A 17,025-nucleotide genomic window follows, 5' to 3' on the forward strand; every position below is an offset into this window, starting at 1 on the left:
CTAAATCCTATCTGATGTCAGTATGCTGTATCTTCTGTGATCTTCAGTGTTTTTTTGTTTGTTTTTTTCACTGCACAACACACTTAAATTAACATGCAGTGTTCCTCGAGTGGTTACATGAGGCAGGCTCTAAAAGTAAACGCTTTGTGCTTTTTGATATTACTTGAAACTTTGTTTATGAGGAGTTGAAGTGTAGGAAGAAATTGGGAAAAAAAAGGAAAAGTGAGTCCGTTTCCAGAGATTCCCATGTTAAAATGCATAAATCTAACACATTAAAAAGATTGTCTTCACTAAATAAAACCAGAAAATGGGTTTAGTTTCTAACTCACCCATTTAGGATTTAGTTGATGCTTAAAGTGAGTCCAGTGGCCACTTTGATTGACTAGCTGTAGCTGATAGGTCTAAACCAGCGTTTCCCAACCTAAGGGAGCCGCGGTACATTTTTCACATTAGAAAAATCACACGGCACACCACCAAACAAAAATATCACAAAAAGCACATTGATCATTTTTCCCTGTGCACCAGGTATAGCAGAATTAGCTCGGTTTGTCTCCAGGACACAGGTCAGATTTTTTCTTTTTAAATATTTAGCTATCGCTATTATGCCCTGCCTCTTCTTTTGTTTTACTGGCAGTTGGCAACTCACTTAATTAGAGCAGGTAGCTGTACTGCCTTCTAGTGGAAGAGAATGTAATTGTTCTGCCCGTTACTCAGCCAATCGCTGAGAGTACCAATCAGGTGGAACCAGATAATCTTCCACGGCACACCTGATCATTTCTCATGGCACACCTATATGTCGCTGCACAGTGGTTGGGAAACACTGCTCTAAGCTAAGCTAATTCAAGTGACTTCTTTAGCTTTTTTGGAGCATTTTAACAGAATTTTCTAGCATCAGTTGATAACTTGGCATTTAGGCACCTTATTCAAGTTTGGAGACTTCTGGCTCCAATGAACCAACATGGTGGTAGCAAAAATGCTAAAGTTAAGGTTTAGAAAAGCAAACAGAAGATGCTTTATAAACAGTTTAGTCTATTTTTCAAGTGCACAATTTTATGGGAGTTTTTACTGATTGATTTGGTTTTTAAGATCATTTTTCAAATGAAAACTTACTTCAGAAGAGCCAATAAATGTCCTGTACGTTTGCTTAATTGATAGCAGGATTATAAAGTTGCTAGCGTGGATGTACCCTTGTTTTATTAACAATGACCAGCTTCACTGTGATAGACACCTAGTTCAGCAGTCAGAAGGTCGGTGATTCTGTCCTTCATTGTTGATGATGAGGCGAACATGGGCAGACCTAGCTGTGATTTTTTTTTTTTTTCTTGTGTGTGTGTGTGTGTGTGTGTGTGTGAATCATTGATTGTAGTGTAAAATGCTTTGTGACTTGAAAAGCACCATAGAAAAGCAGTTCATTTACCATTTCAGTTACAGCAGTGTGTTTTTTGTTGTTGTGTTTTTTTAAGAAATAAGGCACACACTTTGTTTGGTGGCCAACACTTATCTGGCCGCAGATCTTCGTCTCTCTCCACACTCTCTCCGGTCTTGCATGCTGCAATTTTCCTCACTTGTCTGGAACAGTGACGAGGTAACACCTCTTCCTAGATTCGCCACTACTTAGTATGCAGCTCAACCTCACCACTTTTGCAGTTTACTCAGAACACGGTACTCAATCTGGGCTCTCGCCTTACTGACCTGCTGCATCAGGGGGGAAAAAGAGTTTTGTAGACCTTTATCTCACTGCTGAGGAGTTTCAGGCAGTTTCAGAATAAGTATACAACCTTTTACTGCGGTGGTGCATTGTTTGCGTGTGTATGGCCGAGAATTGATAATTATTCAAACTGTACTGTTTATTATAACCTACCTTTGGGTTAGGCAGTCATTTAGTTGCGTGCTTGTATTTGTGCTCCTGTTTACTCTAATTAGATTTCTCTTCATTCAAGTTTTTAATATTCCAACAGTGCCTGGGAAAGTTATTATCCTGCACAAATCAATATCGTGTCCAAATGGAGGACAAACACATGCTGAGAGGCAGGAAAAAAAATCTATAGGCCTAATTAATTTGACACATTTTGCTATTTTACACAGTTTGCTATGAATAAATGAGGTGGCTTGCAGTTTCAACTCTGCATGCTGCACTCAATTTAGTATGATTTTTGCTGATAAAACTCCCCATCATATCAGTTTTTTTCCCAATCGTTGTCAAATTCAAATAGTGTGACTGTGTTTGATTGAGTCTGCCTGGTGCAGTGGAGGTCTGGGAATAAGTGGTACTTGAGCCACTGCTAAATGTACGTTATGCCAGAGGGGGGAAAAAATATTCACCATATATTAATTGATCTGAGGCAGTTCGCTGTAGCCCAAAGCTCTCTGATCTTGATGATTATGACACAGACACTTGTGAGCCATGCATTTATATACTGCATTTTTGAATGCAAACGTATGCTTGCAGGGCTGTGCTGTGACTGTTCCTTCTATGTATACATCTGTTTTAACATGACAGAGTTTTTGGGATCCGCCACCATGAAGCTTTTTTGCCCCTGCTGCCTTCCACCCATTCACCATGCCACAAGTGTGTTTATTTTTAGCCCGTATTGTTCGAGTGGAAATGAAAGTCCCTGACATTGAATAGCTCAGATGTCCCCGCTAATCTTAATCATACCTCCAGCAGCTGTGGCGCATCATTAATTTGGGCCAATTGGACATCAAGAAGGAGATGCTCTCTTCCTTATTGCTACTTGAACAGTTGAACCCACTGCTTCTATTACAGAGTCACTGCCACAGAGTGTATGAGAAAGATGGCGCATTCAGGTAACAAAGGTGAAACCAAGTGCAGCAGGATACTGCAAAAAAGACATCAGTAAACACTCTTCTGATATGAGTTCAAGCCCTAAAGTTAGTGTCATGTGGTATTTAATCAAAAATATTGTATAAATAGTGGTCCCATTTAGGCCAAAACTGACAATAAACAAGGGTCTACTTTAGGTTGAGGCCACTTTGCAATTGACCAAGTATATATGAGCATACAGTGTCCCTGATTTCTCAGTCTGATCCACCTTTTGCTTGTTGTGAAGCAGCCGAGATGCTGAATTTTAGCTTCTAAAGGTGTCAAAAAAATATGGCTGACTTTTTTTGACTGTGTCCATTTTTTATTTACACTTAATGGTCACAGTTTTGTCACCAGCAGCAGTGAGAGGTGACTGGCTTATATGCTGTATTTGAGAAATAATGATTAATTTGCTGCAGTCGCTGCTGGTTGTTTCTGAAAGGAATCAAATCTGAGCAGGAGAACACAGGTGCACAGAGAAAGCATTCGACTCGATGTGTTCGGTCTCCTGCCTTTGATTTCCTTTGTTAGACAAGTGGCTCTCGTTCAATGTCATCAGGTTGAAATTAAAAAAGGGTGAAACTAACAGTGATTATACAATCATTGCAAAAGCTCAAGCCATGGATTTCTTTACATACTGCAACATTTTTCACACTGTAGCAGAAGTTTATATAAATTTATATTATAAAAGTTTATGTAATCCAGTTTAAAGGATTTTGTCTTGTTTTAGGATTTGATTAGGAATCCAAGCAAATATGTAAGCCAAGAAAAAGAGGCTTTTAGAACTCGATCTCACGTTTCTTATAATTACACAACTAATGACAGGACTCTGTGGCTTTACAACACAAAAGCTGGCTTCCTGTTAAAAGGGAGTTTGTTCTTCCCACTGTCGCCAAGTGTTTGCTTATGGGGGGCGGGGCTAGTTGTTGGGGTTTTCTTGCTATTATTTCACTGTCTTTACCTTACAATACAAAATGCCTTGAGGCGACTGATGTGATTTGGCGCAATATAAATACAATTGCATTGAATTGGAAAAACAATTCTTTAATTTTATTCCCATGTGACTATCATGTGTATAGTCCATGTAGTGGTACTTACAGGTATTCCTGAATTAATCAGTTAGTCACAGAAAAAAACCACACTAATTAGAAATGAGAAGTCTGTTCTTGTCACCCTCTGTCTAAAAGCAATGACCTCATGTTTCAAAAATTGCTCCAAATTTTGAATAATGAATCCTTTGTAAACTGCAAATGAGCCATCCAAGAGAGAATCTTGGCAGATGTAGTAATAGTAACTAAAGGGAAACAAACAGTCAATTAGAGAAGCAAAATGGAAATGTATCTATTAGCTGGTTTTCAAAGGGGAGAGGTTCTGTGGCAGAAGGGAAATGATGCATTTATTCCACCAGACGCAGCATCAGTGGTGTGTTTGAATAATAAACTTGGTAATAAACTTCAGCAGATGTTCGTTTAAACCCCACGTGTCTTTCTTCTCCTTCCTGCTGTTCTCTCTTATCTAGAGACACACCCCAAGCCAACGATGGCGGAGCCAAGACGCCACGGTCGAAAACTTCGTCACGTTTTCCCAGACTGGGCCGCAGGAACACCCAGGAAGCCAGACCTGAACCTCAGAGTGGTGACCTTTAACCCGAGGGCCTTCGAACTCAGATCTGGGGACGATGTTGCAGTGCCTCTGGACTGTGAACCACAGGCTCAAATGTGTGAAAGGACATTTGGAGCATCTGAAGGACACTAAAGGCGTTACAGATAAAACGCCTGGGTCACCTAAACCTTCACTGCAGGCAATTCCAGGAGAATATCAAAAGATTTCTTTGTGTTGCCTGGCTAAGTAAGGGATGAATTGCTCCCCTGAAACTGCCTATTGATGGACCCAATCAAATAGTGTCTTTTACCTCACTGAGAGACTGAAAGACTCTCTGCCAAGACTCTTTGTAAGACTCTATAAGCTGCACATGGACTAGCTTGGAATCCTCTCTATTTTCTCAAACACACTGGGATGATGGGGACATGTTGTTTTTCTTAAGTTTTGTAGTGAAAGTATTTCATGGTCACAGTGCCTACAGTATTTGTAGCTGCATTCCTGCTCTGGGTTGGTAGGGAACGGGTTTGCATGTGAAGGAGGTCAAAGGGGGGGATTAAAGTCTTTGGTTGGAAATGATTTTTTTTCTCTGCTTATGTCTCAGCATTTTAGTGCCATTACATTTATGGACAACACTGATTCACCATCAGTGGCGTGGACCACCAGGCAACGGGCATTCCTTCTTCCTGCTTCTGATATATTATATGACTTTTTTAGAAAATCTGTGATATGTGTAACATAACTTAATGTTACCATGGGTGCAGTAATTATCAAAAGAAGTTAGAAATCCAATTTAATAATCACGGTAAAGGATTTGGTTTAAACACCACTGGTAAACTAAAATATCTAAGAGACTGTGAAAAAGTCTGGGGAGTCAGGTTTTTCTTAAAAATGAAAAAAAAAAGTCTTTCCTTTTTCCTTTCCTTCATAGTTTTTGAATAGCCCCTTGCTAAATGAATGAATTGCTGTAAATGAGTGTAAATTCGTATGTCCTCTCAAAAATACATGATCACATAACCAGTGATCTTAGTTTGATGCACGGTTATAAGGTTTGGGATAACCACGATTGTGACTTAGAATAAAAGCAGCCACATTTTATGAGTAAATGCAAACATAATATTGACATAAATATTGGCCCACACCTCTTTATTTTCGAATTCAGGGGTTTTCAGTCCCATTGCCACAGGTCTATAAAATCAAGAACCTAGCAGTGTGCTCCACCTTTGCAAATTTTACAAACGCAACCAACTGTGAGAGGTATCACTTAGAAGAGGAAGCATTAGGAGAACGGCAACTCGAGCCACAAAGTTGCAGACTATGTGTAGTAACAAAGCAGTGTTGCCGAGTGCTGAGGCACACAGTGCATAAAAGTGACTCAATATCTGCAGGTGTTAACATCAGCTTAGAAACTGTGCACCAGGAGCTTCATGGCATCGGTTCCCATGATAGAGCAGCTCCTATAGATGTAATGAGATGGGCCAGTACATTTGTCCTTGTGTAATATCAATTCGTGTCGTACATATTTTAAGATTAGAAAATGGTAAAATAACAAAATACCACTAAAATTTACCAAATAACTCTTTTACCGAAAAAGTTGACTTTTCTGTAAAATGCTAATAAACAGAACGCGATCATCTGCAAATGATTTCATGATATTGAAAATGGTACACAGGAAGCACTGAGGCACATCTTGCACATTTATAAAGCACCATTAATGCTGACCCATTATTTCTCCAAGACAATGCATTTTGTCACAACAGCACGGCTGTTAATCTGACCAACCTGCAGTGCAGACCTATTACTAAACTAAAACAAAAGATATGACAAAGGAGGCTCTAAACTGTGAAACATTAGAAATCTTATTTTTTTAAAAAGTAAGATTAATAAAATATTTCACTTTTAGAACTACAGCAGCTGGTGTCCTCAGTTCTAAAATGATGCAAGTTAGTGGAAAACATTGTGTCTTTGGGACAAGAGACATCATATTTAAAACAGACACGTTTTCAAAAATATCTAGAAAAATGACCAGTTATAACATTGGATATGTTGTCCTTGCATCCATTTTCAAATAAATATGGGTCTTTAAATTATTTGCATATCATTGCACTCTGTTTTTAATTATATTTTAAACTGGTTTGTTTTTGGGAGGGGGGAAACACGATTGTGAAATAGCCGTGTTTTGGAGGTTTACCCTCCTATTCATTACATAAATATGGGTGATTATCAAAGGTCGACTGACTGAACTGCAATTCAATATTTAATGATTGTTTTGCTAATGTGTCTTAGCAAGATTTTCATGCGGTGTTATGTTGCAAATGAATGTTTTAAAAATGACTAAACACTTGAAGAAAAGCTGCTTGTTAGAGTGCAAGCAAAGTGCTGCCAAGCATCAAGTGTGGTGTAAAGCAGGAGCTCATGCATATGCATAGATTACGCAAGAGTAGTCGGACTACGTTCAAATGAGTGATTGTGTTAGAAGGGCTTTGGGAAACTTGTATCAAAGGGGGCGGCTCGCAAAAGTGGTAAACACTCCTGACTATTGTTGATGGGAGGTTAACAGAATAAGCCTCGTGTGTTTTTAATTAAGTTGATATTCTAAAACACACAAAAAACGACCCTCACTAGTATCGAGCCGCTGCTAAACACTCCAGTCGTGGCAGGAAACTGTCACATGACTTTCATCAATACATACAGGTTTTTAATCCCTGAGATAGTTATTATCATTCCTTTTATATGACTGTGATACAATAAAACACTGCAGGTGCAGAACTGCCTTATAGAAAATAAGCCCACAGATCATGATTGTGTGTAATCTGTACTGCTAGCAAACATGTCGTGTGTTCATTGTAGTAATAAAAAAGCAGCTGTTCATTCATCAGTTTTACAGTGAAGGTGGGAATCATTTAACTTTTCAGCACAAATATTCATACGATATATGTGGTAGTGTCCTGTACAGCAACTGTATGCAGCATCAATCAGAAAGCCGCCATCACTGAGCTTTAGACTGGATGGTGTCCACATTAATCAAACAGCTCACACAGCTGCAGTTGAAGTTTAGGGTGCATTTAGCTGTTAGTGGCTAATATAACCTAAAAGACAGAAACAAGGAGCTAATTTATCAGATTTGTGCAGCTCCCGCTAATAACAAAAAGCTTTTGTGATTTAAGACTTAAGAAACCCTTAAAGCAGCTGATTGATACGCTTTGGGGTTTTTATAGCACTATGAAGCATCCATATACACGCTGTTTCTATTTTGACCAAGGCTCCCGATCTCCTGTTGATGTAAACAATGCAGTATATTTAAAACATAAAAAAAAGCTTTGCAATTCTTTTATTTTGGAGAAAAAGCACTCAATACTCCACAGGGCTTATTTTAAAACTGAAACTCTGTGACCACTGCTGCACATCACACACTTCTTTACGTATTTCAGGTAGTCTTAAGATGCTCAGTGGTGGAGCTTCCCTTCTTTTTGGGTAGAGTTTTCAGTACATCAGTATTCTTTCAAATGAGTCCATCTCCTTCCCCCGTAATTGCTTGCTGCACCTTGAGGCTGGTAACAAGAGTGATGACAAGCAAAGAAAGTGAAATTGGCTTATTGAGTTGCAGCCAAACTGTTCTCTTTGTAGTATGCCTCGTTTGTTCTTATGTACTTTTCTGTCCTTGCCTTTTGTCAGCGGCCTGACCTTATCCATCACTGTCACAGCAAAGAGGGACTGAACAATAAAGAGTATCGCATCTACGCTACCAACACTTCTGTGTCACTTACTGTCATTGTTAACATTGTCGCTCGCGTTCACGGATGAAAGCAAATCGGCCACTACATTTGTTGCATAATAAGCTCAGAATGCGAAGTCATGTCAGAGTGCATTTATGCACGCATGCAGATGGTGTGTGCGTGCAATTTAAATACAGATTAGGTGTGTAGTAAAGCGTAGATGTGTTTATATTGCGAGATGAACTCATCAGTCCTCCCATCACATTCTCTCTGTGAACCGTATGCATACATGGATGGATGCTGTGGATTTGATTTTCGCTGCATCTGTTTTCCTCTTGGTTTAATGAATACTTAACCTTCACTGCCTCACTAAGCATTCTCTGAGCTTTTGGGAAACACAGTTCCCCGTTTCTGGGTTTGCTTTGCTCAATTGGAATAGAGGGAAAATTTAAAAAAAGAACAGCAAGGGTGTACAAAATGCTTGTCGTCCATTGACCGGAAAATTGGTTAAAAGCCCGTTTAGGATGTGGATGGCTGCTTAAACATTACACTCATTTGGCTGCATGTAAGTCAAGAACACCGAGCGTTGAGCACGAGACATGTTCTCTAACATTTCTATTGTTTTAATGGAATAAAATTGCCGGGCTTGGCTTTGGCTTTTATGAGATTAAAAAAAACCTAAGTGGTGCAAACCTGAACGATTGGGATGTTCCTGTGTTTTACATATACACTATATTACCAAATGTATTCACTTTCACAGCTACATGTGAAAATCAAGCACCTAGGCTTGCAAACACCTTTAACAAACACTTGTGAAAGAATGGATCGCTCTTAGAAGCTCAATGAATTCCAGCATGGTACCAGGATGCCATTCGAGTCATGCCATACCAAGACAATTTAATGCTCCAAACTTTGTGGGAACAGTTTGGGGATGGCCCCTTTCTGTTCAAACATGACTGTGCACCGTGCACGAAGCAAGGTCCATAAAGACACGGATGAGCAAGTCCTGTGCGGGAGAACTTGACTGGCCTGCACAGTCTTCACCTTAACCAGACTGAACCCCTTTGGGATGTTAGGATCAGGCAGAAAAAAGAAGCTAGAAAGTATGTGGTACTAAAAGGAAACAGCTGGAGAAAAATTGTGCAACGAATTAGTTCAACTGTCATATTAGTCAGTTATATGGTTGGGTATAAAAAGAGCATCTTAGACACGCAGATTGTCTCAGACTTTGAATATCTCATCATCTATAGTACACGAAATAATCAAAAGAGTCAGAGAATCCAAAGCAAGGCTTAAAATCAGTATTGGACGCCTGTGATCTTTGGGGCCTCAGGCAGCACTGCCTTAAAATCAGGCATGATTCACTGCATGGGCTCAGAAACGGTTTCAGAAATCAGTCTGTGAACACAGCTCGCCACAAACGTAGGTTAAAGCTCTGTCATGCAATGAAAATGCCACATATGTATAAACACTGCCAACTTCTCCATCTCCTTCTTTTTAAATTAGATTTGGTTCAAAGTAAAAATCTGTGACGTGATCGGACAAAAAAAACAGGAGATGTGTCATTCGGCTTGTTATAAGCGCGTAAAACAAAAGCCTGCATCTCTGATGAGATGCATCATTATCTATGGAATTGGCAGTCTGCACATCTTGAAAGGTACAATCAGTGCTGGAAGGTATGTACATGTTTTAGGATGACACATGTTCCCATCCAGATGACATCTTTTTCAGTGTATCAGTGCGGCTTCATAGTCAAAGACTCCAAACTTGCTTGCAGTGCAGACCTTTTACTGGTTGAAAACATCTGTTACATCATGAAATGAGAGAATGGCATGACATTGTTCTCCCAAAAGTCTTTTTGGGAGATATTTAGTATGTTTATTTGCAAATTTAGCATTTTTCCTGGGTTTTTTTTTAAATTTCATAAAGAAATGTACCATGTTTCACCTTTTCATCCCCCGTCCACTTTTTCTTTGCCTCTCCAGCCTTTCCTTGAAGACACAGAGATCCTCGTGGGATCATTTTACGGGACAGCGTGTAATTACACAGCTATTACATTTGTGAGAAGAATCAAGGAGACAGAGACCCTGCTTTGAACAAGATCACTGTATAAGCAGAACTGCTCTCTTTACAAGACACACGTGGCATCGGATTGCATGTTACTTATAACGACATGGAACAGCCTCACCTCTACCCCACTCTACCCTTCACCATAGTTATTTTGCATTTTACTTAGCATCCCTCTCCACTGTATTTATTTATCCCTACCTGTGCTTGTTAGGATTGCAGAGAATTTTCTATTATGCCAAAACCAGAATAAGCCCTTTCAATTAGCACGAGTTAATAAGTGGCAATTATTACTGTTTTCAGTTCCCTGCAGCCTGTGATTCAGCTTGGCTGTTTGTGTTTCTCAGTGTTTGGAGGTTTTGATTATTTGTCAGAAAGCACGACCTGCATCTGAGCGTGAGCATTTTTTTGTGTGTGTGTTCACAGTCTTGCTGTTCTTCAGCTGGCAGAAGCTAAATTAAATGTTCACTGTATCCCTGCAGGTGGGCCATGCCCCTCCTCTGCACTGCCAATGAACAGCACCTTCTCAAATTTTGCTCTCTCATTCTCTTCTTTCTCTCTGAGTCTTTTCTTCTCCTCTCTGCTCCCTCTCTCACCTTTGTCTTTTTATTTTCTTACCTTTTACCTTAATACCTTTTTCTGCCTCGTTTTTTCCTTCATTGTTGATTTTCTTCAGGTTCATCCTGCCCTCCTTCAGCCCCTCACCCTCTCTCAGAGGATGTTCATTTCTAACAGTGCTCTCCAATCCCCACCTCATCTTCACTCTCCATGTCTTCTTCCATTCTTCCATTTTCCACCTATAGGCAGCTGATTTTATCCTGCTCTTCTCTAGCCTCTCAAACCCTAAGACTACCTTTATCCTTCTCACACTGCTTCCCATCCCTTCCTGTCTCTTCAAGCCCTCCACCACTTCCAATCTCATCCTTTCTCTCTCCATTGCCATACCTTGTTCCTTCAGAGACTGAGCCTGCTTGGCACATTGTATTTAATCAGCCAGTCACTCGCCGCCTCTATTTATTACCTACTCGGCGATGAGGCAGGAGAGACAGAGTGAACCAGCCCTTCGGAGGATTTTCCTCTCAACTCTCCCTGCTGCCGTCTGTCGCTGAATCTTCAAATAGTGTCTTGGAAAATTGATTGTTTCAGGCTTTTCTTCACCCCCTCCTTTCATCTTTTTCAATTTATTCTGCATTGAGTGCAGACTCCTGCCTGTTACATCAAAGTTCACATAACCTGTAGTTATAAGGAGGGAGCAGGGGGTTCGATCACTTAAGGCTCTGATCAGAGGATACATTTCTGTTGTATCTTATCTAAATGAAATCCCAAGTTAAGCTGTAATGGATTATGTTAATTAATATGCTATCAGTTCTGGGAACATGGGAAATAAACTGTGTGCTTTATCCCTAAGCTGTTTATAAACGTCTCCGGTATGAAGGGAACATGCAGCAGCGTTAATTACATAACTGATGTGCAGATTCTCATCATGTTGGGGGCCAGATAAGAAAAAAGAATCAAATATGCATGCGGCATGGTATGTTAATTTCATGGTAATGCTTAAAGTACACAAGCAGCATGGATTGTCTTACAATTTCTCATTTATTTTCACAGCTTCAGGTTGGGATTCAGCTCCTACTGCAGAAAACCAACAGCTCTCACGAGGCCCTCCTTTGTTTTTGTCTTCATTTGAGTTTTCCTTTAACTGCAACCTGCCTCCTCCTCACAATGCAATCAGGTCCTGAACTGTGCTTTACCTGCCTCTCAAAGCTATCGCAGGCTTTCCACAATAGTCCATGGCACTCTTTTAATCAGCCCAGAAGCTTGATCAGAACACCTCGAAGTGCTTAAACTGCAGCAGGGGAGGAAGTGGGAGGTGAGAGGGACCTGCGTTGCGCTAACGATGCAGCTGCTAGCGCTGGCAAGGACTTCTGAAGGTGTCTGAGAACTTGTTCCAACTCAGAGGTGGAAATAATGCTGATTTCTCTAAATAGACTGCAATGTTAAGCAATGGAGGACATTTTAATGTCTCGCACTACTTCATAGTTTTGTTATGCGACTGGTGTGAAGCCCTGGAGGGCAAAAATACTGTTACACTGCTGTACCCACCACCAAACACACACTGCATTGTATCATAGAGTACATGGCGAGTATGGTGGGAAATGGAAGCTGCAATAATACAAGCCTGACTAATTATCTCAGGTCAGCACGCACTCAGCTTTAACATCATTCAGGGTCCTAGGTTCTTTGCTACAGTACTAGCTTGGTGCTAGCATTTAGTCTCTGCAGACGCTTTGAAAGAGAATGTACGGTGGCCCTGAGAGGCCAAACGGACTGCAACTTACCATAAGGAAACACCAGCAATAAGGAAAACGCTGCAAAAGCACACAAAACACAACGGAAATAGGAAAAAACAGATTTCCAAAAGCACCGATGAATCCACTTCCTTTCACTTATCCCATTCAGAGCTATGGTTGTGTCGGAGGCAATCCCAGGTATCAACGGGGTGAGAGGCGGGGTACACCTTGCACAGGTTGCCAATTTATCTTAGGGCGAACAGACAACACTTCATTCACACTCACATTTACACCTACAATTTACAGTCACTAATTAACCTAACATGCATGTCTTTGTCCCCTGCCTGTCTTTTTTTGCCCAACTTCCCACAGCTTTTAAGAGCATATAACAGCTAGCAAACCGCATTTGATGATGTGCTGCATTCAACAGCATAACTGACCTCTGCTGCATAGAAATAACAGCTCACTTCAGTAAACAAATGCAAATTAATTTAATTATTTGTATGTGTATACTTTTACCCTAAAATACATTTACAAATATTACTAACATCACTGTTTGATTTTTCAGAATAAAAAGAGACGACCCCTCATTCCTTACTCTCGCAGGGATTCGTACGCTGGAGTCATTCTTGGCATTTATTGTGTGGAGGGCACAGAAACACCTGGCAGGCGGCGACTCCACTGGAGAGGCAGACACAGTCATTTCATAACTGGCCACCACACAGGTTATATTCACACTTGTGGACTTCAAGGTCAGCTCTTGAAAGCTTTAAAGGAGACAACCTCATACCGCTACTGCAAAAAGTGTGTGTGCACAGATCACAGCTGGGTGTAAAGTACAAAAAATAAAATCTGAGCTCCTCTCTAGTCTTCTACTTCATGCTATGGATAGCTAAGGTCAAGTGGTATACTCAAGCCGGTAATGAAAGGTATTTTTTTTTAAATTATGCCAACATAAACTGTGTGTTTGAAACTACATCAAAGATTACAGTGGGCTGCCACACTCATGGTCCTGGTGAGGCAGAAAAATGTGCTTTCTATCAGTGCTTTGGTCACTGATAGAAACGCGTTCTGTCAGTGTCACTGCAAAAGAAAACTCATGTGAACATGGAAAGGCATGATTGAACCCACAAAGGTTAACAGCTTGACCCTAGAAAAATCTACCAAACATTTCATCAAAAGTAAGATAAACTATCCAGGTCAGACTCGGAGCTCATGCTCGCCTAAAGTGAAAAAAATACTGGACTTGCCAATCACACAGGATCCGGGCCCTCAAGCATACCCTTTGTTGTCTAATTTAATCTCAGTGGGATCTTAAATTACAAAATAAACTTCATGTTTTATTGAAGATGACTGGAAACTTGGCAAAACACCAGACTTGTCAGGAAAATGTTCACTTAGCTACAGTAGGGCTCTAATCTACTGGACAAAGTTTCTGTAGTTTTGCCTCTGTACGCCATCACAGTGAATTTTAAGTTTTAGCAATCAGTTTGTTTTTTTTTAAGTGCCGACTTTCAGCATTAATTAAAGGGGTTTTTGTTAAACCCCTTTTGCATTGAACTGAAGAAGCTTCTTGGATGAGAGGTGAAACGTCTTCAAGCAACTTAAAGAAGTCCAGATGCTTTTTTTTCTAAGCTCCTTAGACAATATAAAGGTTTGTTTTTAATACTCCAATGAAAACCCCTTGCAATCATATCATTAATAAACACTTCTGACCAATGATATGCATTTGACTGTGAGCCATTTCTCTCCTGCTCTATACTTCTCTCTTCATTCTGGTACAAGTTAATCTTGCTTTCCTCTGTTTCAATCTTTTTTTAATTACAGAGCAGCGCTGGCTCTTCGACATGTTTTACAGAAAAGCCTGATCTGGCCTTGTTGTGCTTGAGTGTAGCTGGTGGTTTGCTGTAACACACACAGAGTCTAGGTCTGACCGACAGCCTCAGCTGTGGGCAAAAGACCACAACCGAGAAGATTCTAAAATATAATCTATAACAGCCCGGTGTCCCACTTGTAAAGGGGGAAAAAACACATAGTCCAGGGTCACGGCCAGCTATTCCACAAATTAGTTACACTTCACATGCTGACAACTTCGACAGGAAACAGCAGTTGTCCTCCAAGACCCAAGACCAAACAGCCACCACCATGTAAGTAGTAGGCTGGCAATCATCCCAGCCTCAGTAAGCCAAATCTGCCTTTAGGCTGCAGCATATAATACGCCCTGGCCTGCACAAAGAGATGATGCTCTCCTTCAAATGTATCTTCATTGTATACGTCAGAGCAACAAGTTGTTCATTATAAATATTTTTAATGAAAACCACATGACATACCTGCAGAGAGAGACAGAAACAGTCCCACATACAGCGTTTGCAGTGAGGGCTACAAGTAGACGAGACTGTGAATGTAAGCAAACCTGTCTTCAGTTAACCCAACCTGGCTTACAGCAGTTGTGAGACACATAAAACCACTCCCACACTAGTGCCCATTTCCTATAGCAAATATAGAGTAGAGTTAATATACAGGCAATATCAGTCCACCGTGTCATATTGCACCTTTGAATGTGTCTCTTAATTGTTGACCTTGACAGTGATGCACCAGCCTCCTGAATACTGTGACGTGGTTAGATGTTGTGAAATTATGTCTTAACCATAAAAATAATTCTGTGGTCATGCACTTGAGTTGTTATCTGTGGTCTTTGGGGCCTTTTGGTCCTTCTGAGCTAGTACAATGTGTCCTTTCTTATTAAGAATTCACCTCATCCTGTCATAGACACAATCAGACTTCCATTTTCATTCAGAAGAGTTGCCTGCTGCTGGTTATCAGGCAGAAAGGAGGTTTGAAGCACTTTTACAACCTCTCAGATCCAGAGGCCAAACCACCTTTTGCACAGTCTTTGATTTGGGCAGAGTGTTGCAAAATTAGAAGCACTTACGTGGTACTAATTTCCAAATAAACATACTGGCGCACACAGGAACAATCAGCTCTGCCCAGCAGGTAAAATTACATTAGAACACGTGAATGTCCTAAATACATCTGAGTCAGGTGAAGTCAGTCAGTGATTACTTGGGCTTTTCTTCATATTGGAGTATCATTCAGACATGATTTCAAATCTGCTTTCATACAATGAGCCAAAAAAAAGGCGTAGGACTAAAATGGGGCTTTAATAGGACACTTAATCACAGGAAGTGGTGTTCACAGTTAGAACTGATGGCCCTTAATGGAAGAAAGGGGTGGATGTACTAGTGGAGGAGGAAAAAGATGAAGAAGACTGGCTTTAATCACCTTTTTGCAGCATGACTGCACATACAGGTATACATAAGTTACATTTACTTTTTCTCTCTTACCTTTAAATTCCTCCTTTCACTTACTTTCTTCTTTGTCTTACTTTAGCCAAGATTCTGGCTGCTTGACAGTTTCAGTCGTTAGCTCCATGCAGAAATTGCTGACCCTGGACTATGACCCCTGTCATTGCTTCTGAGATGTCTTTTCTTTGCACACAGACAAAAAAAAAGAGCCAAAGTTGGAAGGACACAGAGAGAGGAGAAAATGTGTTGCTCACAGGATGAAGGGGGGGGAAGATGTGAGCAGTGGAAGAGAGTGAGAAGAGGTTAAGGCCCAATCAAGACCAGGAGGAAACAAGAAATGAACTGAGAAGAGGACAGTAGGTGGAACAATCCGAAGAAAGTAGAGATCCCATGAATGAGGCAAAGATTAAAAGGAGTGGACAGAGTGAAGCTAGCCACCTACCATCCTCTTCAGAAACAGAAATGGAGCACATGGAGGAGATGGAATTCAAAGTCGCAGTTGGCAAATGCACCACACTGGATCCATCTCATGTGCTTCAGACAAGGTCAGCCTCATTTGTTCTTCACAGAGACAAGAGGGTCCCTCATGTGATGAGAGAGCGCGAGAGCGAGAAAAGCAAGAGCGATGAGGCTGTCCACAGTGGGAAACATGAAGGTTGATCCCATCTTGTGAGGTCTTGTAACCAGTAAACAGACACACAGGTGACAGAAAGGAATATATTTGACTGCCAAGCAGGTGCTTCTTATGAATTCATAATGGTGTTGCCGTTACAGCGCTGCATATGAATAGAAAGTGACAGGATGGCCTTCAGTGGTGAAAAATAACATGGTTTGACAGCATTCAGGAAAGTCCTCGCCTTTTTAGCCTTTTCAAGGCTGATGTAAAAAGGCAAGTTTTGCATGCTTGGAACCCAAAGTTAACCCAAAGATTACTTTCAAAATACAATTAATTCAAAGTCAAATGTTTTTAGGGGAGGGAATAAGATAATAATGTAGATTTTTTTAGAAAATCAAAAGGTTTCCCAGTTTCTCACCAACTGCTTCTAACTCTAGAAGGTTTTTAAAGGACTTATAGGTTTCTACACAACTGAACTGATCAAGAGGCACTCTAGAAACACTACACTGACGAAAGCTGATACCTCCTAATCTTTGAATCCTATAGTGTAAAGTCATGTTTTTACTCCACTGACACAGGTATTTAAAACTCAAGTACCTAGCCATTC

General features: G+C 40.5%; 1 protein-coding gene across 1 annotated transcript in view; it reads left to right on the forward strand.

Annotated features, from left to right (window-relative positions):
* The window catches only part of snx29 (sorting nexin 29), a 150,776-nt gene extending 142,592 nt beyond the window's left edge, over positions 1-8,184 (forward strand). Inside the window, exon 21 of the mRNA XM_080873801.1 lies at positions 4,344-8,184. Within this exon, the coding sequence (XP_080729927.1) occupies positions 4,344-4,470 (127 nt within the window). The 3' untranslated portion in view covers positions 4,471-8,184. The remainder of the gene's footprint in view (positions 1-4,343) is intronic.
* The last annotated feature ends 8,841 nt before the right edge of the window (positions 8,185-17,025 follow it).

This window comes from Rhamphochromis sp. 'chilingali', assembly GCF_963969265.1.
Source record: "Rhamphochromis sp. 'chilingali' genome assembly, chromosome: 22".
NCBI lineage: Eukaryota > Metazoa > Chordata > Actinopteri > Cichliformes > Cichlidae > Rhamphochromis > Rhamphochromis sp. 'chilingali'.